The sequence below is a fragment of the Vulpes vulpes genome, chromosome 1 (assembly GCF_048418805.1).
Source record: "Vulpes vulpes isolate BD-2025 chromosome 1, VulVul3, whole genome shotgun sequence".
NCBI classification, from domain to species: domain Eukaryota; kingdom Metazoa; phylum Chordata; class Mammalia; order Carnivora; family Canidae; genus Vulpes; species Vulpes vulpes.
Window position 1 is genome coordinate 52,914,108 of NC_132780.1, and position 25,396 is coordinate 52,939,503.

The 25,396-nt window shown below is 45.6% G+C and overlaps 1 protein-coding gene across 3 annotated transcripts in view; it reads right to left on the reverse strand.

Moving 5' to 3' along the window:
- Window positions 1-997: 997 nt before the first annotated feature.
- The window catches only part of TMEM200A (transmembrane protein 200A), a 64,537-nt gene continuing 40,138 nt past the window's right edge, over window positions 998-25,396 (reverse strand). The window contains exons 1-2 of one of the 3 annotated variants that reach the window (XM_026013398.2): window positions 8,438-9,653; window positions 998-4,259 (exon numbers count right to left, since the gene is read on the reverse strand). In XM_026013398.2, the coding sequence (XP_025869183.2) occupies window positions 2,768-4,243 (1,476 nt within the window). In that variant the 5' untranslated portion in view covers window positions 4,244-4,259; window positions 8,438-9,653 and the 3' untranslated portion in view covers window positions 998-2,767. Of the gene's footprint in view, window positions 4,260-8,437; window positions 9,654-25,396 lie in introns of those variants that run through there. The other 2 variants (XM_072764437.1, XM_072764430.1) reach the window with 2 other exon arrangements.

A 25,396-nucleotide genomic window follows, 5' to 3' on the forward strand; every position in this document is an offset into this window, starting at 1 on the left:
AAAGCCTAAAGGGAAATGTACAAAACGCACTCTGACTAAAATTCCAAGTTTCATTGCTTTTGGGTAGAATTGTATCAAGTCAACATGGTGGCATCCACTGTCTCATATTCATCTGAAGTTTTAATTAGCAACAAGTGTCTGATTAATTTAAAATAAAGTTAATCATTTCATAAAGTTGGCTTGTTTGGGAAATAAAAAAAAACCTCAGGCTTTTTGATGAAGAGAAGAGTGAGCAGGAATCACTGCTTTGGATCCAATTCCTTTCTTTGGATCCTCCAAGCCCCATGCTGTTTAATCCTCTTCAAGCTGCTACAGCTCTTTCAGGGGTGAACTGAGCAAATTACAAGGCTTCAGTCACCTGTCATATCAGGGGTGCTTAGAGTCACTGTTTTCAAATTTGGAATTATCACTGACATTTGCTAGGTGCTATGTGTCTGGTTGTTTTCCTGAAAACCAATGAAACTTTAAGTGAAAATGATCCCAAGTCAGGGTTCCCCAGAAAAACTGAACCTTTAGGAGATAGACAGATAAATAGATTGATAGGTAGATAGATATAGAGAGATTTACTATGAAGCACTCGCTCACATAATTGTGGAGGCCACGAAATCCCACCACCTGCCATCTGCAAACTAGAGGGGCAGAGGAAAGGTGGCGGTGTAGTTCCAGTCCAAACCCGAAGGCCCAGGAACCAAGGGAGCCGATGGTATAAACCTCAGTCCAAGTCCAAAGGCCCAAGAAGCAGGAGTACTGATGTCTGGGGGCAGGGAGACAGATGTCCCAGCTCAAGCACAGGGAACAGATGTGCCCTTCCTCTGTGTTTTTGTTCTATTCAATCCCTCAACAGGTGAGATGATGTCGACCTGCACTGGTGATCAGTTGATAGATTCACATACAAATCTCTTCTGTAAAGACCATCATAAACACCTAGAAATCTGGACGTCCCTTAGTCCAGTCAAGTTGACACATAAAATTAATCACCACACAAAGAGAACAAATATGAAAATAGTCTATTTTCAATAAGTGGAGAGACCCAGCTCTTTAATAGAAGCAAAATAAGAAAGCCACAAAACCCAATACATATCCTAGAGGATCAAGTGCCTCCAGGAGACTACATCTTGAAAGTTTGAACAACAGTACTTTAAACAGAATTGTACATTTTATTTAAAAATAATAGCAAATGTAAGCAGAACACAAATTTCTATTAAGAACAGAAGTTTATTCAATGCTTTATAGCAAAATATTGAGCTCACTCTATAACGATACACAAGCTTGGTGTTCTAACAAGTAACACTGACTCAATTCAGGGAAGCTCGGATGCCAACACAAGGTGGGATTGTGGGGAGCTATGGACAGAGATGTATTTTCCTTCTCCTTTTCCACAAGAGCTGCAATGATACTGATGCTGATGCCACTCAGAAACATTTAGGCATTGGGAAGAATCTGTAAAATTTCCTGAGTATTCCATTAAACAGTTCTTACAATTAAATGTTACCTTAATGGAAAACATGAACATTTTCTGATGGAAACATTCATTTTCGTGTTTATTATCTTCGGTGACTGACAGCCACAATTCCAAAAATGTATTACACCCTAAGAAAGTCTTTGGGGTCTTCATAAGGCTTTCCAGCACAAGGTAAATTTCAAGGCCATTTGTCAAGGATTAAATTTTCTTGAATCACCAAGCTAGTGATACACAAAGATAAAAAGAAATGTCAAGGTTAGCTGATTATTTCCCAAAGAACAGGATCTAAAAAATGTTGAGGGGAAAGAAGGATGTGGGAATGCGTGGATGCTGGATGACAAAAGAGATGGCGAGGAGGGATACTGAGCCTAGTTACTGTTAACTAACCCATAGTGTATTTTTGTGACTAGTCAACATTTTCTTCATGTATATAATTATTTCAAGATAGCATTCCTACAAACTAAATTGGCTCATTCCTTTTTTGAGTTAGTTGCAAAGAAATTCTGATTCTGAATATCTAAAGTTATAGCTAATAGCATTTTGATATTTATCCCTAAGAATACCTGGCATTCTCAGCCATGGTTCTCGAATACATGTTTTTTTTTTGTTTTTAGTTTTTTGTTTTTTATAAAGTATCCCCAAAATAGAACTAACATTGAAAAAAGATATACCTACCCAGAGCTCAGGGAACTAGTCACAACCAACTTAATTCCTATCAATTAGCTCACATAGAGCTAAACCAATTTCACCAATTCACATTATTTCGCTCACACAGAAACTAGATCTTTTTCCTTTTAAATAATTTATCTGATTTTGTAAAAAAAAAAAAAATTTAAAAAAGCAATCATTTAGAAAATCACACCTATGGTTTGTACTCATGTTCATCTGTAAGTTTATTTTGAGTCTTGGGCCTAAATTTGGTACTGTGGGTCCACACATTTGGTACCCTGCCCTTTCCGAACCGGACACTTCATTCTATGCAGATGACCATCAACGCGAAAACTTGAAAGTAAAGAGAAGGGAGCTGTAGTTCAGATGGGAGTCTGGTGTGTTCGTATCAATAAAAGAGATAATGCTTCCAAAGGAAGAGAAAACACTAAACCATGTGCGATCGTAGAAAGAACTGCAACCATGAGCAACCCAAACATAAGCAGCCATCTCCCACACAGAATTACAACAGCCAGGTCTAACCCACTACAAACCATTTGATTAATAAAAAGGCTTATAACCTATACTTTAACAAGGAAACACTGGTGAAAATAGTTTTAAAATATATAGCCTTGTAAAATGATATATTTTTGAACATTAAAACCTGGTTTCAGAAGTTCCCCGCTTCAGGTTGTTACTCAAAAACTCATCATGTTCAAAACTCAAATTATTATGCGATCTGGAAATCATGAGGAGCTTCTCCTTGTTGGTAAAGTCTTTTTTGATTGCAGCCTGGGGCACAAGCAGCCTCTCCATGGGGTCCTCTTTATTCTCTAGTTTCATGTAGCCTTTGCTGTTGCTTCGGTCCAACCGAGGCCAACTTGGGTGTTTCCGTTGCTCCGCCTGAACAGTTAGGGTAGAAGCACCCCGGTCTAAGTCTAAGGATTTTGAGTGTGATGAGAGCAAATGTAAAGATGTGTTGGACCCGAACTGTCTTCTCGCGGCCCCAGGAGACAAGAACTGTCCAGCCCCAGGTCCGAGGGCTACAGAGGACTTGTACTGGCTCGACAGCGACTCGCCAACAGAATGATTCCTCGGGAAGGCCGTGCCGACCGGCTGGAAGGGCTCCCTGGCGTCAGGAGGAGGGAGCACCAGGGAGTCCATGGACAAGTTCCTCGCCCTGCTCTTGAGGTTGTCCGCAGCCTCAGTGATGTGGTCTATACTGGGCTCGTCAATGACGCAGTTGTTAAGCTTGATCACAGGCAAGGTAAAAGCGCTGATGGATGATGACACGATTGATTTGGTTCCACATTTCTTGGGGCCACCCATCTTGTCCTCTGTCGTCTTGGACGCAGGCGGGTAGAGGCCAAAGACGGAGACAGAGCTGTCAGAAAGCAAAGGTGGCATGAGATGTCCCAAACTCTTATTTTCATTCAGCACAAGCTCATCCTCCTCGACAGAGCTGTCCATCCGAAAACTGTTCCTAAAGCCGGAGAAAGACGCGATGGTGTTTGCTGCCAGTCTCGAGGCGCAGGAGCTCCCATTCTGTTTAACCTCCGAGTCTCCCATCACACCCGTGTAGAGGCCGTTCATATGCTTCTGCTCCTTGACCCTTAGCGTGTGGATGTCGATGACCGTGGAATAGATGTCCCTCATGTGTATGATTTTTGTTTCTTTGTCACGGTTCTCGTGAAGAATGGCATTGGCACAGATGAAAATGAAAATGCCAATCCCCATGGTGAAAGGGCCGAGCATTTTCATCTTATCAGAATGTAAATGCTGCTCAAAGAAACGGACCACCACGCCACCCTGGTTCCGAATGACCTGGGTCTCGTTGGTTGACAGTGTTGTCTCGGCATCGATGAAATGTTCTTTTTGGGGCCAGTATCCAAGGACTGCCATTGCGATTCCTACAATGGAGATGAGCACTCCTAAAATGAGGAAAAACCCAGATGGGGAATAAAGCCGGATTTTGCCCCGCACCACTACGACGTCGGCCTGAGGCCGACGCCGGGCCGGTTTCTTGTCTTGGGCAGCAGGTGCCGGGCTGAGGCTGACGTGGTGCTGCGATCTCGCCGAGTCTTGCCTTTTCAAGGCGGCCAGGCCTGTTATCACTCCCCCGGTTGCTATCATAGCTCAGCCTTCTGTTCTGAAAAGAAAGAGAAAAGATGATCATCTTAGCTGTTCTGGGACATGCTCACCAGTTCAGCAATTGTTTATATGTTTTTATTGTTTGCTGTTTCATTTAATGAAAAGGGGCAGTGGAGTATCTCTTTACCTGATGTAGTTTGGGTAGAAGTTTTGTCTATTGAATAGCGTAAAATTCTGGGGATTTCCTTTATCGGCTGAATTAATGTCTGGGTTGTTAATGAAACATGAGCTCAAGGTATAGTTTATTCAAATAATCTCACCATTTATATAAAACAGTCCCTGATCACAAGGCACCCCCTCCACACACACACACACACACACACACACACACACACACACACACACACATGCATGCCGTCTTTCATTATCTGTGTTATCTCAAAGAAATGGGAAAATCCAGAACACTTAATAGACCCCAAACCATCAAACCCTAGACTTACAAAGAGAACACATTCCAACAAATCACAGTTTAACATCCACTCTTGTGGAAGTCACCAGTGAGCTCTCGCCTATCACACTTCGTTTCTCCCGATCTGTTCTCAGCCTCCTTATTTCTCTGTGTCCATGAACACTTGGACCCCTGCTTCTTTGAAACTCGCTCTTTTCCAGTCTCCTATGATCCTAAGTCGGGCTCTTTCCTGCCCTCACTGACTACTTTCATTGTGGCTCATCTTCCCTCCCCTACAACTAGACCGCCTGCCCCCACGAGGCCGACCTTTGGCCGTCTTCTCTTTATATCCCCTCTTGGCCTTCATACCCGCTCCTACACCTGGCGCCATCACGTCTGTGCTAACGCATCCCAAGCCCGTACTGCAGGCCGTAGCCAGGGTTCCCAGGGCAGCGCATGTACGTCCATGTACCGCTCACACAGCTAAGTTCACCCTCCCTCCGTATGGCTTGACTTGTCTCACTTCCCTCACAGTGTCGCTTCTTCGGGTTGACGCTTCATAATTATCTTTAACTCCTTCCCTTCTCCTTTCTCTCATCTGCTGATCAGGTTCTAAATCTGAGAAATGTTCACTCCCTGACGTCTCTCCTTTCTACCGCCCACTCCAATCCTACCCCGCCCAGCCCAGGCCGCTCTGGGTACCTGTCACTAGACCATTGTAATAACCTCCCAGCCAGCCTTCCAAACTCCAATTCTCTTTCTCTTCCACAGTCAAGCTTATAAGCTGAGGACAGATTAATTATGTGATTCATTATCCTCAAACACAACTCTGAAATTGTTTAAAGAGTGGAATAATGGATAAAACATTCCCCATTACCTACCAGCATTAAATGCGGGATTTCAGACCCAGGGGATTTAGCTTTATCTCTAACTGTTCTCTTTCATTTACATAAAACTAAAACCTAACAAAGTGCCCTGTACTTCATACTGTACTATTTTTGAGACTTTGTTAATAAGGTTTCATTCGTCTAGATGCCCTTTCCTCACCCTCTATGCCCCATTTCACATATTAGCACAGGCTGGTCATCGAAGCTCGTGTCCCACTTCCCTTAAAAGCTTTCTTTGACTCACTCAGCAAATCCCACCCGAGCCCTCATTTCTCAGTGCATTTTAGCAAGTTTTCCATGGCACTGGCTGTATTATAACGTCTCAGTTCTTTCAATTCTTGTGGTCAAACATCAAGTTCAATTCATATTTTCATCACCAAAAACATTCAATATAATAGCTTGCGTGGAGCCACTGTTCAAGAAACACACGCTAAAACATTCAAAATGAGAGTAATTCTTTTCCTGGGATTTGTTGGATGACCATCATGTCACACCACACTGACTTCCCCAGTCAAAAATATGAACAAACAAAATTAATACCAAAACAGAAAGCAACATGTTGTGAGTTGGTAAAATATTTGTCATTATTTGTAAGAATAGTTCTCCAGCTGCCAACGCTGGCTGGGAGGAAACGGAGGATATTTTAGGACTCACAGGGTCTCTGGCAAATTTTTGAGAGGGTTTCAGATCTCAACTTGTGAAATCAAGCTCTCCTTTTGAATTGCTATTTATGATTTCTGAGCTCTGTTTAAATAAGCGGGGTCGTGGAATGCATCCACACGTTGAGCTAGCTGAACAAGCCGCTGAGTAAATCCAGCCTTGGCCGCAACTATAACTAGGAGGAAAAGAGTTTAATGTCGAAAGGACCAACTATCCCGTAACACACAGCACGAGCCTAGGAAAGTCAGCTAGGCCTCCTACTGCGGTTCAGAACCTCTCCCGGACCTTGGCTACCTCGGAGCTTAGTCAACCTAGGTTGTCTCGATCCCCAAACAGTTCTAAATGTTTGAATAAAATAATTTGATAAGATAGAAGCCATCTAACTCCGTTATTTCCGTGTGGCGGGACGAGGATTTAGTTTGCCATCCTTCTAAACAGAATGAAGACAAAGGCACGGACTTTTCCATCGGGGGTTGAAAGCCTCCATGGTGGATCACATTCCACTGAGCCCATGCCCACCTCCAGTGGTTAAGACATTCCCGCTATCTCGCCCTCTCCATTCCCGAGGCCCACGGAGGAGAGGCGGCTGGAAGAGAAAACCACATTTGAGAAAGACGGATGAGTATCAGAAGGCAGGACAGAGCGACGGGGAGTGGGCCTTGAGAGCAAGCACGCAGGGCTAGTCGACGTGTGAAAACGCAACTGGAAGGAGGAGAGTCCGGGCCGAGGTCAGAAATAAAGAACAGGGAGGGGGGGAGATGAAAGGACCCCCTGGCTTTTTCAACCTGCTCTGGCCAGACCCCGAGGGGGCACGCAGCTCCGGGCGGGTGCCCGTGTCTTCCTTTGTGAGCCACCGTGGTGACTGGGCCCAGACTGACCCCGACAGGAAGGCAAAGGTGCTTAAACGCAGTCACTGCTTCAAAGAGCTTGAACCTCCACTGTAAAGAGCTAGTCTATCTCCATAAAACAGAATTAACGCCCCTAGAACCAAAGGTTTATCGCGGAGGACCTTTGCAGCAGCTTCCGGCAGGTGGAAGCTTTCTGATTCTCATCACAGTGAGAAGCCGAATGAATAGTATTTGGGACAAGGAAGGTCAAGGGAAAGCGAGGCTGGAGAAGAGAGCCCTGGTCTGCGCCGAGCACCCCCGAGCACCCGGCTCAGCGTGGAGGGAGGGAGCCAGGCCACGCGCGAGGAGAAAGGGAAGGAAGGCCCGGGTCTTGGAAGATAGCAAGGGTCCCTCCCAGGTGCTTGACTATCCCATTCACACCTGACGGGGCTGGAGGAAGACACAAATACCACTGTCATAGCTTAGGAGGATCGACCTCAACTCGTAGGCCGATGCCGTAATGAGGGACCGACACTGTGACCCCCATGAAGATGCTGGTGGAACTGCAAGCCCGGTGGGGGGGCATCTGGGCCTGGGCCCCTGCACCCCCGCCCTGCAACATCAGCCTGGTCTACGGTGTTCGGTCCATGTGAAAGCAGCCTAAATCTTTCTTTTTTTTAATGTATGCTAAAAAGCCACATCCTCTCCATCCTACACTTTTATCACTGTATGTGTGCTCCCTACCATCCTGGGGCAGGGATAGGACTTATTTCCTTAACCATCCAAGTGAAGAATTTTGCTACTACACTGAATTTTCGTTCTGCTAACTTGGGCACAGAGTCTGTGCTTCCCAATCTCTCTGGATCCACAGCTTTCCCTAAACCTTTGGAATTGGAGGACATGCTGGGATACTCCAGTAGGGGCCTCGTCCTAAGGGGGGGGGGGTGTTAGTCTGTGTAGATATTCACTCATGTAACGGTAAACACTGACACCTGGGCTTACGCGTCTAGTGGAAGACTCAACATCGGTTTTCTGGCCAGAAGAATATAATGATCAGCAACTGTCTTTTTGAGGAGGCCTTTTGATGAGTTATACCTCAACCTAGCTAGAGGGTCAGCCACAGTCTCCTTCCATGTTCTCCAGAGAGGAATCATGATGTCGTCAAGACATGCATGAAAATAAGCATCTGTTGACAGCCAAAATATTTTTTAAAAATTAGTTTGGGTTAACTTTTGGCTGCATATCAGTCAGCCTATCTGCCATTCCCAGTGCTCGTGAATAAGCCACAAGCCACGTGCTGCTAGCTGTCCCTGCCCCAATTAGCAGCTTGCGACCCACACTCGCCCTTCTTCCCCGCCCCCCCCCCCCCCCAAGCAGATTTGTGCTGGGCTGTGTCTGGCCTGCACCTTCTTACCTGCTCATGAGGCACGTCAGTGTCATCAACAGGGACTCAGGCCCCATAGCTACCTTTCCACCACAGGTGCAGCCTCTTGCGCTTGCTCGCATGCCCCATTCTTGTCCGCTTGCCTACCTGGGGCACCTCTGCCCTCTGGGCCGTGCTCACCTGACACCTCGGGCTCGGCTGTAAGCGCTTGCTCCGGCCTGAGCAGATCTCTGCCTTGCATATCGTGTCAGTACCACACCACTGGCCTCACCATCAGGCCTCACCTCCCTACTCTTGCTCAGCCAATCGTTTTTGAAGTTGCTGCTGTGGCCGGTCACTCCCATCATGAGCTTACGCACCCTGTGGACCCGGCTCTCCATGGCATTCACCCACACGTGGGACTCCTGCCCTCACGGACGCCCATTCCTGTACCCTGTATCCTCTTGCGACCACGTGACCTCCTGCCCTGACCACGCCGTAAGCCTCCCGCTCAGCAGATGCGGTTCCAGATGCATTCGCACACTCCCCTCGGACATGGTAAGTACGTGCACTTGCAGAGTCGAGGGACGTTAGAAGTCTTTGAATCAGACATTCCTTTTAAGCAACTGAGGACCAGGAATGCTGTCCCAGATCCAACAACGGAGAAGCAGAAAGAATAGGACTGGATTTCAAGTTTTCAGACTCGCAGGCCAGCGTTCATTCTTGGTTACATATTCCTCTTCCTGTTGTTTTTCCTGCTACCCCTGGGCCTCGCACGGCGCCGGGAACGCGACAGATGCCCAACAAGTTGATCTATTGACTATGACTTGATGTGAGGGATGCCAGGGCATGACTGGCACGTGCTGGAGGCCAGGGGCACGGTTCACAGCTCATCCTGACTTCCAGGAGCATGGAGTCCGGTCGAGAGCAGGAAAGCACCTAAAATGAAATCACCTACTTGCTGTGATGATGGACTTGAGGACGCTCTTCCCCACTATCTGGAGTAACCCGGAGGCTTTGGAGAGGCAGCGGCAGCAGGGCAGTGGAGACGCAGCCGTAGGATTTTGCCAAGAAGCAGATTCTAACTCACTGCTGTTCCTCACTCTTTCACAAAGGCCCTTGCACCAGGATTTCTCTCTATCCACTCAACCGCAGTATGCTTATTATCCTAAATATATTTGATATTGTCTTACTTCTCTGTTTGAATTTTTATTCTTATCTCAAGGCTTAAAAATGCACCAGAATGTGAGGCTATCTGCCAAAAGGAAGTGAAAGTTAATCTGTGCCTTCAGGACCAAACAAAAACATTATATAAAAACCCCATGTGGTATCCACAAATGTGACAGAAATATTTTCTGTTCAAGCTAGAACAGTTTTAGGACTTTCTTCCCAGGAGAGACATTTTAAATTTTCAGACTGGGATTTTTAATCTACATCTTTACCAGAGTTGGAAGAGAAAATGCCTATGGGTGACTAATAAGTTCAATCATATTAAAGTTTAAAAAATAGGAATAGGGTAGAAATCATTGCTTAGCACGTAGCATAATGGATTTGCACACTGTCTCTGGAATCACAGAAACCTGATAGCCAGGCAGCCTTGGACAATTTTTTTTTTTAAGATTTATATATTTATTTATTATTATTTTTTAAAGATTTATTTATTCATTCATGATAGACATAGAGAGAGAGAGAGAGGCAGAGACACAGACAGAGGGAGAAGCAGGCTCCATGCAGGGAGCCCGATGTGGGACTCGATCCTGGGACCCGGGGTCATGCCCTGGGCCTAAGGCAGGTGCCAAACCACTGAGCCACCCAGGGATCCCCAAGATTCATGTATTTTGTTAAAGAAAGGCAGAGCACTGGTGCACGAGCAGGGGGAGGGACAGAGAAAGGGGGAGCGTCTCCAGCAGACTCCCGCTGAGCGCAGAGCCCGACACAGGGCTGCATCTCATGACACTGCGATCACGACCTGAGCCGACATCAGGAGTCAGCCGTCCAACCTACTGAACCACCCAGGGGCCCCTTGGACAAGGTGTTTTAAATTCCTATCTCAGTTCCTCCATCAGTCAAATGGCAAAAACTTTCCTTAATGCTCAGTATGTAGAGCACTGGCCCTGTTAAGGATAAAATGAAGAAATATCTATGAAAAGTTCACTGTAGTGTTGACTATAGTAAATCCTCAAAAAACAGCAGCTATTTTTATTAGCTCTTCATTGCTCAGTGCCATCCACTCTTTCGTTTCTCTGCTAGGCAAACCAACACACACTCCAATATGCGAAGCGAAATAATTAACAACGGCTCACTGTACGTGGAGAGGGAATTATGACTGCAGGTTTGCACGGGGTTTAGAGTCAAAAGCTATCTGAATGGAAACTGTATTTTAGTGGCAGGAGTGTTAATAATTTGGTAGTTACTAGGAAGAGCTGTGTTTATATAAGAGAGAGGCAAGTGGGGGATTATAGAAAGAATATAAAGCATGCCCTCCTCCTAGTTCTAGTTCTTCAGATTCAGAGACCTGTCGTACGACCAAAAAAATACAAGCAATTACAAGAATTAAGTTCATCTGATGTTTTGACCTATCTTAATGATGCAGGTGAACCAAAGGCAGCGGGATCTGATCAATTCTGCAAGCACCATTCTGCTTCCATTGGGACCCTCGGGCATAACACAGACTGAAAATGAAGAGGAATATGGGGCTTGGGGATATGGGGACTAGAGAATTTGCCATAAGGGTGATATAAAGCGAACATTGCAAAATGTTAATTTTGTGACAAGAGGTTTAAGCTGCGATTTTATGTACATGTGATGACCTGTGCTGGTCTGCCTTGGAGAAGGGCATCCTAATATTCAGCATAATTCTACATCTGCATGAGGGCTGGAACTACAGGGAAATAGAGAATTCTTTATAATTAGCAGAATGATACTCGAGTCATTAGATAGAAAACACCACGTTACGGTCAAGGACATCCTATGCATGTGGAAAACGCTAGGAACAGAGGATGCGCTGGGAAATCCTACGTGTTCTTTGTTACTGACGCCTTCAAAACCCACCAGCCTGACAAACTGTACAATTAGGGCCCAAACCAATTATAGACTGTGTAACAATGACAAGAAACAACTGCTCTCCCAGGACTAAGAGCCACGAAGCTCGCAGAACGCAAAAGTCTTCAGGAGGCCAAATAACAGATCCGTAATGAGCTGTTGGAAAAAAACCCTGCTGAGACCCAGTGGGAGACATTTTCCGCAGGAACAAAAGAAATTAGAAGCCTATTTCCCCCAAAGTAGAAATAATGCTTCCTGCCTTGTACCCTCATTCTTCAAGTCAGGACAAGCTCTCACAACGTAGCCACCCTTCCCGCTCACTGCGTTTCCGGGCAGGAAGCCGACTTGAAATCGATGCACAGAAGCTACCGTTAAAGAAGTCACAGGTTTACGAAAATGCAGATTAGCTGAGATGAAGAGCTGAAACACTGAAAACCACGGGCTGGACTTGGTATACAGACCTCTCCCCTGCAGAGAAACACCGGCGGTCACATCACTTAAGGGTACGGTGACAAGGCTTCTGGAGACAACACTGGTAAGTGAGGCTCCAGTAATCACACCCTTTCCAGTGACTTAAAAACCCCAAGAAGCCCCAAACACGCTGGTGACTGTCCCATAGGACAAGGGGGAAGGCCGAAACCCGGTAGCAAGTCTCAGTTCTCCTTGGCCCCACTTTCTAGCAAACATCCTATGTCAGCCCGCCAGGTGTGTGTGCAGCGCCGCTGGGTCAGTACTGTGATGGGGCCCGAACATCCCACTTTCTTCTCTGCTGCAAATTAGGAACCATTTCCCTCCAGAGCAAAAGCACCATCTAGATTAGCAAATAGCTGTGCCATCTTTTAATCCACAGTAACACACCATCCATCGAATTTCTCATAAAGTTTTCCAAACCATGGTAGCTCGAGGCTGCCATGAAGCATTTGTAAAAGCCCAGAAATACGTTAGGCAATAAGTCAGACCTCATCGTTTCCACTGGGGAATTTCTTTTCCCTCAGAAGTGCGACCTAAGTAGGATCGCCCTTCAGGCAAGGGGGGAAGGGGTGGCCTCGTGGGAGAGGCCAAGGCCAAAGCCTTCACCAGTCACAGAAAAGAATGAAACACACACAAAAAAAATTTAAAAAAATAAAAAAATAAAAAAATAAAAAAGAATGAAACACACGAGTCCTTCAGCATAAGGAACATAGTCTTTAGAGAAACTCTGGCAGAGGAGGCAGTGGGGACGCATGTGACTATTTCTATTTTTGTTTACCTCGTCTTTTCTCCTCCTTGTGCAGCTTAGGGGCAGCAAGGTGAATCGAGGAAATAGATTTTTACAGTTCCAATTTAAAACCAGTGTTGGGGGTGACTGGGGTGACAGGCACTGAGGGGGCACTTGATGGGATGAACAGTGGGCGTTATTCTATATGTTGGCAAATTGAACACCAATAAAAAATAAATTGACAAAAAAATAAATAAAAAATAAGAATTTGCATCCATGTATCAAAAAATTAAAAAAATGAAAAAATAAAACCAGTGTTGGTCAGCCCATCTGTCCTTTTCACCTCCCTTCCCCTCGGCTCCCCTCCCTTCCTCTTCTCTCCCTTCTCTGTGCAAGGGAAAAATCCAGCAATACAGTAAGTGAAACCGGTTTCCCTAGTTTCCCCCTCCTAGAGGTCAGCTGAGTGTTGTGTTTTTGCAGCTTTTTGAGAAGTGGGAAGGAGGTTTTCTCACTTGGTGTCTTAGAATTGATCTATGAGAACTCTTTACATATGAAAGAAATCAGCTCTCTGGTAGTGATATGCCTGGCACACATATTTATGTTTTGGCTTCCGTTTTTATTGTATCCTTTATCGAACAGAAAATTTCAATTCTATGTGGCCAGCCTTATGTTGGTTGATGGCTTCCCAGAATCATTAGAAAGCTCTTCTTCATTGGAAGGTCATGTTAAAAGTTCTTCCATGTGGGGGCACCTGGGTGGCACAGGGGGTTGGGCATCCGACTCTGGGTTTTGGCTCAGGTCGTGGTCTCGGGTCGTAGGATTGGGCCTTCCAGTAGGGTTCACACCCAGTGCAGGGTCTGCTTAGGAGTCTCTCTGCCTCTCTCTCTGCCCTTCCCCCTTGTGATCGCATGTGTGCGCGTGCACTCTCTCTCTCTCAGATAAAGAAATCTTGAAAAAAAAATTCCCTCATTTTTTCCCCCAAAAATTTCATGTTCTAATTCTCTTACATTTTCATTTTCTTGTGTATCTGGATGTGTGTGTGTGTGTGTAAGAATACAGGTAGGGCTCTAACGTGTTCATAGGAAACCTCTCCTCCTTTGCTTCGAAATACTTTCATTGTATATTAATTTCTTATAGTCGTACTATGTACCAAATCTCATACCCATTTTGGTCAATATTAAGATTGCCCATTCTGTTCCATTAATCTACTAATTTGCCTGAACGAAACTAATATGATAATACATACCTGGACACCTGATAAGATTAGTTTATTCTCATTCTCCTGCGTCAAAAATTTCTTGCTATGCTTACACATTTTATGTTGCCTGTGAACTTCAGAATTTGAGCTTTAAAAACCTGGCAATTTTATTGTGATCACACCAGATCTCTACATACATATGGGGAGGACGGACACTGTTGTACCACAGTAGCATTTCACTAAAAGCTCTATGCCATAGTTTCGTTTCTTTTTTCTTTTCTTTCTTTTCTTTTCTTTTCTTTTCTTTTCTTTTTTTCTTTTCTTTCTTCTTTCTTTCTTTCTTTCTTTCTTTCTTTCTTTCTTTCTTTCTTTTTTTTTCAACATAGATGTTTCTCACTTCTTCTTACTCTTTTCTTTCTTGGGTCACTGGGTTTTGATGTAAAGCGGAGTTTTCTGTCCCTATCATTTCCATCTTCAAGTGGTTGTCATTTGGCTGTAGGAAGGCTGTTGACTTTTGTGCATTAATTTACTAAGCTGCCTTAACTGAGCTTGCTGACTGTTAATAAAATAAATTTTTAGTTCATTCTCTTACGTGTCCTAGAAGGACAATGATATCATCCAGATATATCTTTGCCTCCTCTTTCCCAATTTTTTAAAAGATTTTATTTATTTATTCATGAGAGACCCAGAGAGAGAGGCAGAGACACAGGCAGAGGGAGAAGCAGGCTCCCTGTGGGGAGCCTGATGCAGGATTCAATCCTGGGGCCCCAGGGTCAGGCCCTGAGCCAAAGGCAGATGCTTGACCCCTGAGCCACCCAGGTGCCCCCCTCTCCCAATTTCAAACACACAATCGGCATTTTCTTTTTTTTTTTTTTTTTTAATTAATTTTTATTGGTGTTCAATTTACCAACATACAGAAAAACACCCAGTGCTCATCCCGTCAAGTGTCCACCTCAGTGCCCGTCACCCATTCCCCTCCAACACCCGCCCTCCTCCCCCTCCACCACCCCTAGTTCGTTTCCCCGAGTTAGGAGTCTTTATGTTCTGTCTCCCTTCCTGATATTTCCCAACATTTCTTCTCCCTTCCTTTATATTCCCTTTCACTATTATTCATATTCCCCAAATGAATGAGAACATACACTGTTTGTCCTTCTCCGACTGACTTATTTCACTCAGCATAATACCCTCTAGTTCCATCCACGTTGAAGCAAATGGTGGGTATTTGTCGTTTCTAATTGCTGAGTAATATTCCATTGTATACATAGACCACATCTTCTTTATCCATTCATCTTTCGATGGACACCGAGGCTCCTTCCACAGTTTGGCTATTGTGGCCATTGCTGATAGAAACATCGGGGTGCAGGTGTCCCGACGTTTCATTGCATCTGAATCTTTGGGGTAAATCCCCAACAGTGCAATTGCTGGGTCGTAGGGCAGGTCTATTTTTAACTCTTTGAGGAACCTCCACACAGTTTTCCAGAGTGGCTGCACCAGTTCACATTCCCACCAACAGTGTAAGAGGGTTCCCTTTTCTCCGCATCCTCTCCAACATTTGTTGTTTCCTGCCTTGTTAATTTTCCCCATTCTCACTGGTGTGAGGTGGTATCTCATTGTGGTTTTGATTTGTATTTCCCTGATGGCAAGTGATGCAGAGCATTTTCTCATGTGCTTGTTGGCCATGTCCATGTCTTCCTCTGTGAGATTTCTCTTCATGTCTTTTGCCCATTTCATGATTGGATTGTTTGTTTCTTTGGTGTTGAGTTTAATAAGTTCTTTATAGATTTTGGAAACTAGCCCTTTATCTGATACATCATTTGCAAATATCTCCTCCCATTCTGTAGGTTGTCTTTTAGTTTTGTTGACTGTATCCTTTGCTGTGCAAAAGCTTCTTATCTTGATGAAGTCCCAATAGTTCATTTTTGCTTTTGTTTCTTTTGCCTTTGTGGATGTATCTTGCAAGAAATTACTGTGGCCAAGTTCAAAAAGGGTGTTGCCTGTGTTCTCCTCTAGGATTTTGATGGACTCTTGTCTCACATTTAGATCTCTCATCCATTTTGAGTTTATCTTTGTGTATGGTGAAAGAGAGTGGTCCAGTTTCATTCTTCTGCATGTGGATGTCCAATTTTCCCAGCACCATTTATTGAAGAGACTGTCTTTCTTCCAATGGATAGTCTTTCCTCCTTTATCGAATATTAGATGACCATACATTTCAGGGTCCATTTCTGGGTTCTCTATTCTGTTCCATTGATCTATGTGTCTGTTTTTGTGCCAGTACCACACTGTCTTGATGACCACAGCTTTGTAGTACAACCTGAAATCTGGCATTGTGATGCCCCCAGCTATGGTTTTCTTTTTTAAAATTCCCCTGGCTATACGGGGTCTTTTCTGATTCCACACAAATCTTAAAATAATTTGTTCTAACTCTCTGAAGAAAGTCCATGGTATTTTGATAGGGATTGCATTAAACGTGTAAATTGCCCTGGGTAACATTGACATTTTTACAATATTAATTCTGCCAATCCATGAGCATGGAATATTTTTCCATCTCTTTGTGTCTTCCTCAATTTCTTTCAGAAGTGTTCTATAGTTTTTAGGGTATAGATCTTTTACCTCTTTGGTTAGGTTTATTCCTAGGTATCTTATGCTTTTGGGTGCAATTGTAAATGGGATTGACTCCTTAATTTCTCTTTCTTCAGTCTCATTGTTAGTGTATAGAAATGCCATTGATTTCTGGGCATTGATTTTGTATCCTGCCACGCTACCAAATTGCTGTATGAGTTCTAGCAATCTTGGGGTGGAGGCTTTTGGGTTTTCTATGTAGAGTATCATGTCATCAGCGAAGAGGGAGAGTTTGACTTCTTCTTTGCCAATTTGAATGCCTTTAATGTCTTTTTGTTGTCTGATTGCTGAGGCAAGGACTTCCAGAACTATGTTGAACAGCAGTGGTGAGAGTGGACATCCCTGTCTTGTTCCTGATCTTAGGGGAAAGGCTCCCAGTGCTTCCCCATTGAGAATGATATTTGCTGTGGGCTTTTCGTAGATGGCTTTTAAGATGTCGAGGAAAGTTCCCTCTATCCCAACACTCTGAAGGGTTTTGATCAGGAATGGATGCTGTATTTTGTCAAATGCTTTCTCTGCATCTAATGAGAGGATCATATGGTTCTTGGTTTTTCTCTTGCTGATATGATGAATCACATTGATGGTTTTACGAGTGTTGAACCAGCCTTGTGTCCCAGGGATAAATCCTACTTGGTCATGGTGAATAATTTTCTTAATGTGTTGTTGGATCCTATTGGCTAGTATCTTGTTGAGAATTTTTGCATCCATGTTCATCAGGGATATTGGTCTGTAATTCTCCTTTTTGGTGGGGTCTTTGTCTGGTTTCGGAATTAAGGTGATGCTGGCCTCGTAGAACGAATTTGGAAGTACTCCATCTCTTTCTATCTTTCCAAACAGCTTTAGTAGAATAGGTATGATTTCTTCTTTAAACGTTTGATAGAATTCCCCTGGGAAGCCATCTGGCCCTGGACTCTTGTGTCTTGGGAGGTTTTTGATGACTGCTTCAATTTCCTCCCTGGTTATTGGCCTGTTCAGGTTTTCTATTTCTTCCTGCTCCAGTTTTGGTAGTTTGTGGCTTTCCAGGAATGCGTCCATTTCTTCTAGATTTCCTAATTTATTGGCGTACAGCTGTTCATAATATGTTTTTAAAATCGTTTGTATTTCCTTGGTGTTGGTAGTGATCTCTCCTTTCTCATTCATGATTTTATTAATTTGAGTCTTCTCTCTCTTCTTTTTAATAAGGTTGGCTAATGGTTTATCTATCTTATTAATTCTTTCAAAGAACCAACTCCTGGTTCTGTTGATCTGTTCCACAGTTCTTTTGGTCTCGATATCATTGAGTTCTGCTCGAATTTTAATTAACTGTCTTCTTCTGCTGGGGGTGGGGTCCATTTGTTGCTTTTTCTCTAGTTCCTTTATGTGTAAGGTGAGCTTTTGAATTTGAGATCTTTCCAGTTTTTGAATGGATGCTTGTATTGCGATGTATTTCCCCCTCAGGACTGCTTTTGCTGCATCCCAAAGATTTTGAACGGTTGTATCTTCATTCTCATTAGTTTCCATGAATCTTTTTAATTCTTCCTTAATTTCCTGGTTGACATTTTCATCTTTTAGCAGGATGGTCCTTAACCTCCACGTGTTTGTGGTCCTTCCATACTTCTTGTCGTGATTAAGTTCTAATTTCAAGGCATTATGGTCTGAGAATATACAGGGGACTATCCCGATCTTTTGGTATCGGTTCAGACCCGATTTGTGACCCAGTATGTGGTCTATTCTGGAGAAAGTTCCATGTGCACTTGAGAAGAATGTGTATTCAGTTGAGCTTGGATGTAAAGTTCTGTAGATATCTGTGAAATCCATCTGGTCCAGTGTATCATTTAAAGCTTTCGTTTCTTTGGAGATGTGCTTAGAAGACCTATCCAGGGTAGAAAGAGCTAGATTGAAGTCACCAAGTATAAGTGTATTATTATCAAGGTATTTCTTCAATTTGGTTATTAATTGGTTTAAATATTTGGCAGCTCCCACATTCGGGGCATATATATTGAGGATTGTTAAGTCCTCTTGTTGGATAGATCCTTTGAGTATGAGATACTGTCCCTCTTCATCTCTCACTATAGTCTTTGGGGTAAATTTTAATTTATCTGATATAAGGATGGCTACCCCTGCTTTCTTTTGAGGACCATTTGAATGGTAAATGGTTCTCCAACCTCTTATTTTCAGGTTGTAGGTGTCCTTCTGTCTAAAATGAGTCTCTTGTAGACAGCAAATAGATGGGTCCTGCTTTTTTATCCAGTCTGAAACCCTGCGCCTTTTGATGGGGTCATTAAGCCCGTTCACGTTCAGAGTTACTACTGATAGATATGAGTTTAGTGTCATCATATCTATTCAGTCCTTGTTTTTGTGGATTGTTCCACTGAACTTCTTCTTAAAGGGGAATTTTAAGAGTCCCCCTTAAAATTTCTTGCAGAGCTGGTTTGGAGGTTACATATTCTTTCAGTTGCTGTCTGTCTTGGAAGCTCTTTATCTCTCCTTCCATTTTGAATGAAAGCTTTGCTGGATAAAGTATTCTTGGTTGCATGTTCTTCTCATTTAGGACCCTGAATATATCCTGCCAGCCCTTTCTGGCCTGCCAGGTCTCTGTGGAGAGGTCTGCTGTTACCCTAATATTCCTCCCCATAAAAGTCAGGGACTTTTTTTCTCTTGCTGCTTTAAGGATTTTCTCCTTATCTTTGGAATTTGCAAGCTTCACTATTAAATGTCGAGGTGTTGAACGGTTTTTGTTGATTTTAGGGGGGGATCTCTCTATTTCCTGGATCTGAATGCCTGTTTCCCTTCCCAGATTCGGAAAGTTTTCAGCTAGGATTTGTTCAAATACATATTCTGGCCCTCTGTCCCTTTTGGCGCCCTCAGGAACCCCAATTAAACGTAGGTTTTTCTTCCTCAGGCTGTCATTTATTTCCCTTAATCTATCCTCATGGTCTTTTAATTGCTTGTCTCTTTTTTCCTCAGTTTCCCTCTTTGCCATCAACTTGTCTTCTATGTCACTGACTCGTTCTTCCACCTCGTTAACCCTCGTCGTTAGGACTTCTAGCTTGGATTGCATCTCATTTAATTGATTTTTAATTTCTGTCTGATTGGATCTAAATTCTGCAGTCATGAAGTCTCTTGAGTCCTTTATGGTTTTTTCTAGAGCCACCAGTAGCTGTAAAATAGTGCTTCTGAATTGGCTTTCTGACATTGAGTTGTAATCCATATTTTGTAACTCTGTGGGAGAGTGGGCTGTTTCTGATTCTTTTTTTTGAGGTGAGGTTTTCCTTCTAGTCATTTTGCTCAGTGCAGAGTGGCCAAAAACAAGTTGTATTGGGAAAAGGAGAAAAAGAGAGAGAAGGAAAGAAAAGAGAAAAAGAAAAAAGAGAAAGAGGAAAAAAAAGGGGGAAAAAGAGAAGAAAAAGAAAGAAAAAGAAAGAAAGGAGATAAAAGGAAAAAAAAGGGGGGGTGGGGCGGGGTAAGCAATCAGAAATCAAGAAGAAAGAAAGAAAAAAAAAAAAGCACAAAACAAAACAAACAAATAAAAAAAACACACACACAAAAAAAACCAAAAACAAAAACAAAAAAAAACCAAAAGCAAAAACCACGGGGAGTATCTTCCGATTCTGTGTACTTTAAGTCCCTTGACTTCCCTTGGAACTGGTCCGTCTCGCTGGTCTTCTGGGGGAGGGGCCTGCTGTGCTGACTCTCAGGTGTTAGCACTTGGGGGAGCTGCTCTGCCCCTGCCTGGTGCAGGGCTCAGTGGGGGTTGTTCACCCCGTGAGGCCCCCGGAGGAAGCCACAGTGGCGGGGGCAGCTCTGGGACCCTGGGGTCAGCTCCCGCAGTAGCTCCGGGGCTCTCCGGCTGCAGGGCCTGGGGGCTCCCGGGCGGGGCCGCTGATCTGCTCAGTTCCAGGCAGGAGCGTCCTCGCTGTCCTGGGCCCTCCCGGCCTCTGCCTGTCCCGGGGGGAGGCCGGATCCTGGGCTGTGTCCCGGCGCCCTGTGCTCCGGGGCCTGCGCTGTTGGATTCGCGCTCCCGCCCCGCAGCCCCCTCCGTGGAGCCGCCGCCCGAGCCCCTCCGAGCTGTTCCCGGAGCTGCGCCGCCCCCTCCGCGGAGCCGCCGCCCGAGCCCCTCCGAGCTGTTCCCGGAGCCGCGCCGCCCCCTCCGCGGAGCTTCTTCCTCCGCCCGAGCCGCTGCCGCCGAGCTGTTCCCGGAGCCGCGCAGCCCCCTCCGTGGAGCCGCCGCCCGAGCCCCTCCGAGCTGCTCCGGGTCCCGCCGAGCGCTGCAGCCCTTAGGGAGCTCGGCGCATCTCCCGGGGCGCAGTTCCTCTGTTACTGTCCCCGGGAGCCCGAGGGCATCCCCGCCTTTCTGGGGATCCTGCTCCAATTCCCCGGGAGGCCTTTCCGCGGGGAAGGTCGGTGCAGCTCCTGCTCCTCCGGGACGGGGCTCTCCTGTCCTGGGGACACTCGCCCCGGCCTCAGCCCGGCTCCTCGCGGGGCCCCTCCCCCTCGGAGGCCTTTTGTGTCTTTATTTCTTTTTCCCCGTCTTCCTACCTTGATAGAAGCGCGAACTCTTCTCACTGTAGCGTTCCAGCTGGTCTCTCTTTAAATCTCAGGCCGAATTCGTAGATTTTCAGGATGATTGGATGGTTTTCTAGGTAATTTGTTGAGGACAAGTGACCTGGAGACCCTACTCTGCCGCCATCTTGCCCCTCCCCCCACAATCGGCATTTTCTCACTGTACCACCGAGGACCTGGAGGAGGTAGGTAAACCAGGACAAAGTGGGGGGTGTATGTGGCCCTCCCTGCCTGGCTCCTGGGTTTAAAGGGAGCACCCCCGGTCCCACCACCGAATTACCTGTCCATAACTGCTTCAAGTAGAGTTTTTAACCTAGATTCTGGGGGAGAAAATTAATTACGTCAGAGCTGCTGCTAGATGGGGACACGGAGGACATGGAGGGAAGGGGGAAGGTCAAAAGATAGAAATGAAGGAAGAAGGAAAAGTGAGTTCAGTGGAGGAAGAGAAGGTGAACCATGTTCCGGGGCAGAAAATTATGGAATACTAACACAACACAAACTATCAGAAACCATGAATCAGTTCTATCTGTTTTCTTAAAAATGCTTCCTTCTTTCCAGAACTTCTTTAAAAAAAAAAAGGTCATGCAAGGTCAGGAATCCTCCTGCTGGGCCTGCGGGGCTTACCAGGTCGTCCACACACTCTGGCTGAATATATTGGCCGAGAGGGGAAAATCGAGAAGAACGGTAAACTGCCCACGATCTCAGGCATCGAAGAGCAAACTGGAAAGAGCGCAGGACATGATTTCGAGGGAGGCTTAATCTAACAACAGCGACGGAGGGAAGCATGTTTCTAAACACACCACACACGCACATGTCCGCTTTCCACGGGTGGGGTGTGTGGGGGCCCTGCCTGGGACAGCTTCAGCCTCAGCTGTCTGTGACCCCGGATCGCGGCCTGCCTCACTGCTAACTTCCACGGGAGACAGCAATCCAAGGGGAAAAGGGACAAAAGAGATTCCTCATCCAGCCACAGAAGAAAAAAAAATACAAATGTCCAGGGAGCAGAGGCAAAGAGCAACCCGACAGGAAAGAGAGGCACGCGGCCTGACGCAATTTCGAAAGAAAGCTGCGCCTTCGTTCACTCGTTGACGGAAAAGGAAAAGAAGGGTTGACTATGTCCATTCCTGGGGGTGACTTGCAAAGTCGCCCTCCTCCTCCCCCACTTCACTTCCACTACCACAGCCTTGAGAAAGCCTTGCAGGGGTCCGGGGGGTGGGCGCGCGGGGACGGGGGAGCCAGGCAGTCCACGTGGGCACGAGTCATCGGCAGGGCAAGGCTCTGCTCTGGCCGCGGCCTGGTGGGCGGGTGGCAGGGCCTGGCGCCTTGTGCCCAAGGGCCCCCGTGCATGCCCCCCGGTTCGTCTGAACGGAGACAAACACAGTCACGAGGAACTTTCCTTCAGGCACCGGCATCCCATCCCGGGGCTTATGGAAGTTGAGTTTAGGCCAAGGTTGAGCCGGCCTCTAAACTGTGCATGGGGATCCCTGGGGGGGACTCAGCAGTTTGACACCTGCCTTTGGCCCAGGGCATGACCCCGGGCCCCGGGATCCAGTCCCACGTCGGGGTCCCTGCATGGAGCCTGCTTCTCCCTCTGCCTGGGTCTCTGCCTCTCTCTCTCTCTCTCTCTCTCTCTCTCTCTCTATGTCTATCATGAATGAATAAATAAAATCTTTAAAAAAAAATAAAAATAAAAATAAACTCACGTGCGACTTCAATCTGAGTTTTAAAAATGCCTTCGATCTCGATGCTTATCATCAAAATGAAAGACTAATGGGATTATAAGGACGAGTTTTTGATGTGTATGCTTTTTAAACAAATACACAGCATTGGTTCAGGTTTTTGATCGTCAATGACATCCAGCCCACGGACAAACAAAACTTGCTTTAAAATTCTAAGTATTAAAAAAAATAAATAAATAAATAAATAAAATTCTAAGTATTTCTTAGGTTTGCCACAGCTGCCTGCCAAACCATGGATTTTACCTGTAGCCTTTTGAAGGTGAATCAGACGTTTGCTGGCTTACTAACACGTTGGCCCATGAGAGCCTCACAGCCATGGGGAGCAGGCTGTAGCACCGTGGCCCGACACACAGCTGCGTAGCAGCCCCCTCCCGGCAATGGGCCAAGAGTCCAAGACGATACATCGGTCGTGTGTAGGGCAGTGCTCCGCAGCTCTGCAGCTCTGCCGAAGCAAGCTCCGACCCTACAACCCCTGGGGCCACCTGATTACCTCCCAACTGGCTGATCTCCAAAAGGAAAATTACGTAGAGGGTGGAAGCAATGGCTGGGCTTGTTCAGGCTTCAGCATCCTTCGCTTCCAACCACCTATTTAGAGGGCGTCTGGGCTATTTTTTTTATTGCTTTGGAAATGATGACGAGGATTCTTCTTTGTTCCTAAATCCACGTAAGATAACGAAGCCAAGTAATTAAACAAATCAAAGCACAGTCCTAATTCTTCCAGAACGATGTTGATCGTTTATTCAAATTCCTCGTTCACTCTGGGAAGCAGGGAATCTCGCATTTCTATTTAGCGCTGCTTGGGCTGCTTTTCTTTTTCTTTTTTTTTTTTTGGGGGGGGGGGCTGTTTTTCATTCCGATCACCACTTACAATGATTTCAAGCTTCTACGTCCCTTGATCTGAGGAGCCGTGCTTGTGATGTTTATTTATTTCTGCACTCGGTGCAGACTCGTTGAGCACCAACTATGCGCCAAAGCTCAGCGGTGAGTGTGCCATCCCCTGTGCTGTCATCGGGCCGACAAGCAGGTGCTAAGACGCAGTCTAGGCATGGCGACGGGAGTGTTGGTGGACACACAAGGCCCAGAGGAGACAGTGACCTCGGAGTGTGCGGGTCAGGGCAGCGAACGGGCAGGAGAGGTTTCATGACCAAGGGAGGAAGAGGAGCAGAGAGGAACTCCCAGCAGAGGAAATAGAGGGAAGGCGGCCACTAGGACGGCATGGATGGACCTGCAGGAATTCGGGCTGGTTGGGGGTTTAGACCTAAGAAGCATAGCTTCCTATCAGCAATCCCCAAGCAGCACACGGAAGTCGGTGGTGAACTCCCCAAGACTTACTCTACCACAAGTCGTCACCACCATCATGATCACAGCCCAGCCCAGCCCCACCTAACCTCATAAAGCAGAGGAGGACCCTGTGCTGCGTAAAAGGTCATTGTAGGATTCACTCCGATTGGAAAGGGCTGGAGTTGACTCGCCGAAGCTCTGCAACCTTACTGAGACCAAAGTAAATATTAGGTAAACGGGAAATAAGTCAATCGGAGAAGGACAAACATTATATGGTCTCATTCATTTGGGGAATATAGATAATAGTGAAAGGGAATAGAAGGGAAGGGAGAAGAAATGGGTGGAAATATCAGGGAGGGAGACAGAACATAAAGACTCCTAACTCTGGGAAACGAACTAGGGGTGGTGGAAGGAGAGGAGGGCGGGGGGTGGGGGTGACTGGGTGACGGGCACTGAGGGGGGCACTTGACGGGATGAGCACTGGGTGTTATTCTATATGTCGGCAAATTGAACACCAATAAAAAATAAATTTATTATTATTTAAAAAATGGTGACTTTTTGAAGATGGTGGCAAGGCTCTCACAAGCAAAGCGATTTTTGTCAAAGCCACAATCAAAACCTCAAAGATCGTAATACTCTAGAGTCACCAGACTCTCAGAAGATGAAGAATCACAGCAAAAGGGGGAAAAATAGGAAAAAATGCCAGAGAGGAGGACTTTCATCTTTTCCAGAGGGAAAGAAAAAAGTTTGACTCTTTTCCAAGAGAACAGTCAAGAAGCTCAACTTATTCATCTGGAGGCTTTGGGGGGAAAAGGATGAAAATTGTGAAGGAAGAATGAAAAATCAGAAATAAGAGAGGAGGTAGTGTTTACCGAGCTGTGATGTCTCATTAGGAACTAAATACACACCGTTGTCCTTGATTTTCAGAAAAATTCGGTGAGGGAGGAAAACCGCTTCACTGAGACTCAGAGAGGGTAAGTAATTTGCTTCATGTCGCACAGCCAGGAAATGGGAGAGAGAGCAGGGCTTCACATCCAGACCCGCTCAGCTCCAGGAACGTGATTTTTATCCCAAATCACACCGCGCAATAATAGGATAAGGGGGAGGGGGAGGCGTGACAGCAAGTGTCGAGAGAAAACAAGGAGATGAGGGGAAGACGGAAGAATTTGTGCTTATGAATATAAACTGCAGAGAGGAAATAATACGTTATTTAAAGCAACAACAAAGTCTGTCATTTAAAGGAAAAAAATGTCATTTAAAGAAGGAGATCGTACGCATCTCTGAACTGCACAGCGCGGTGCCACGTCCTCAGCACCGCACCATTGCTGGTGATGACACAGTGAGTTCCGTATCTGACCTTTGTAGGAACCCATTTCTGTAAAAATCGTCGA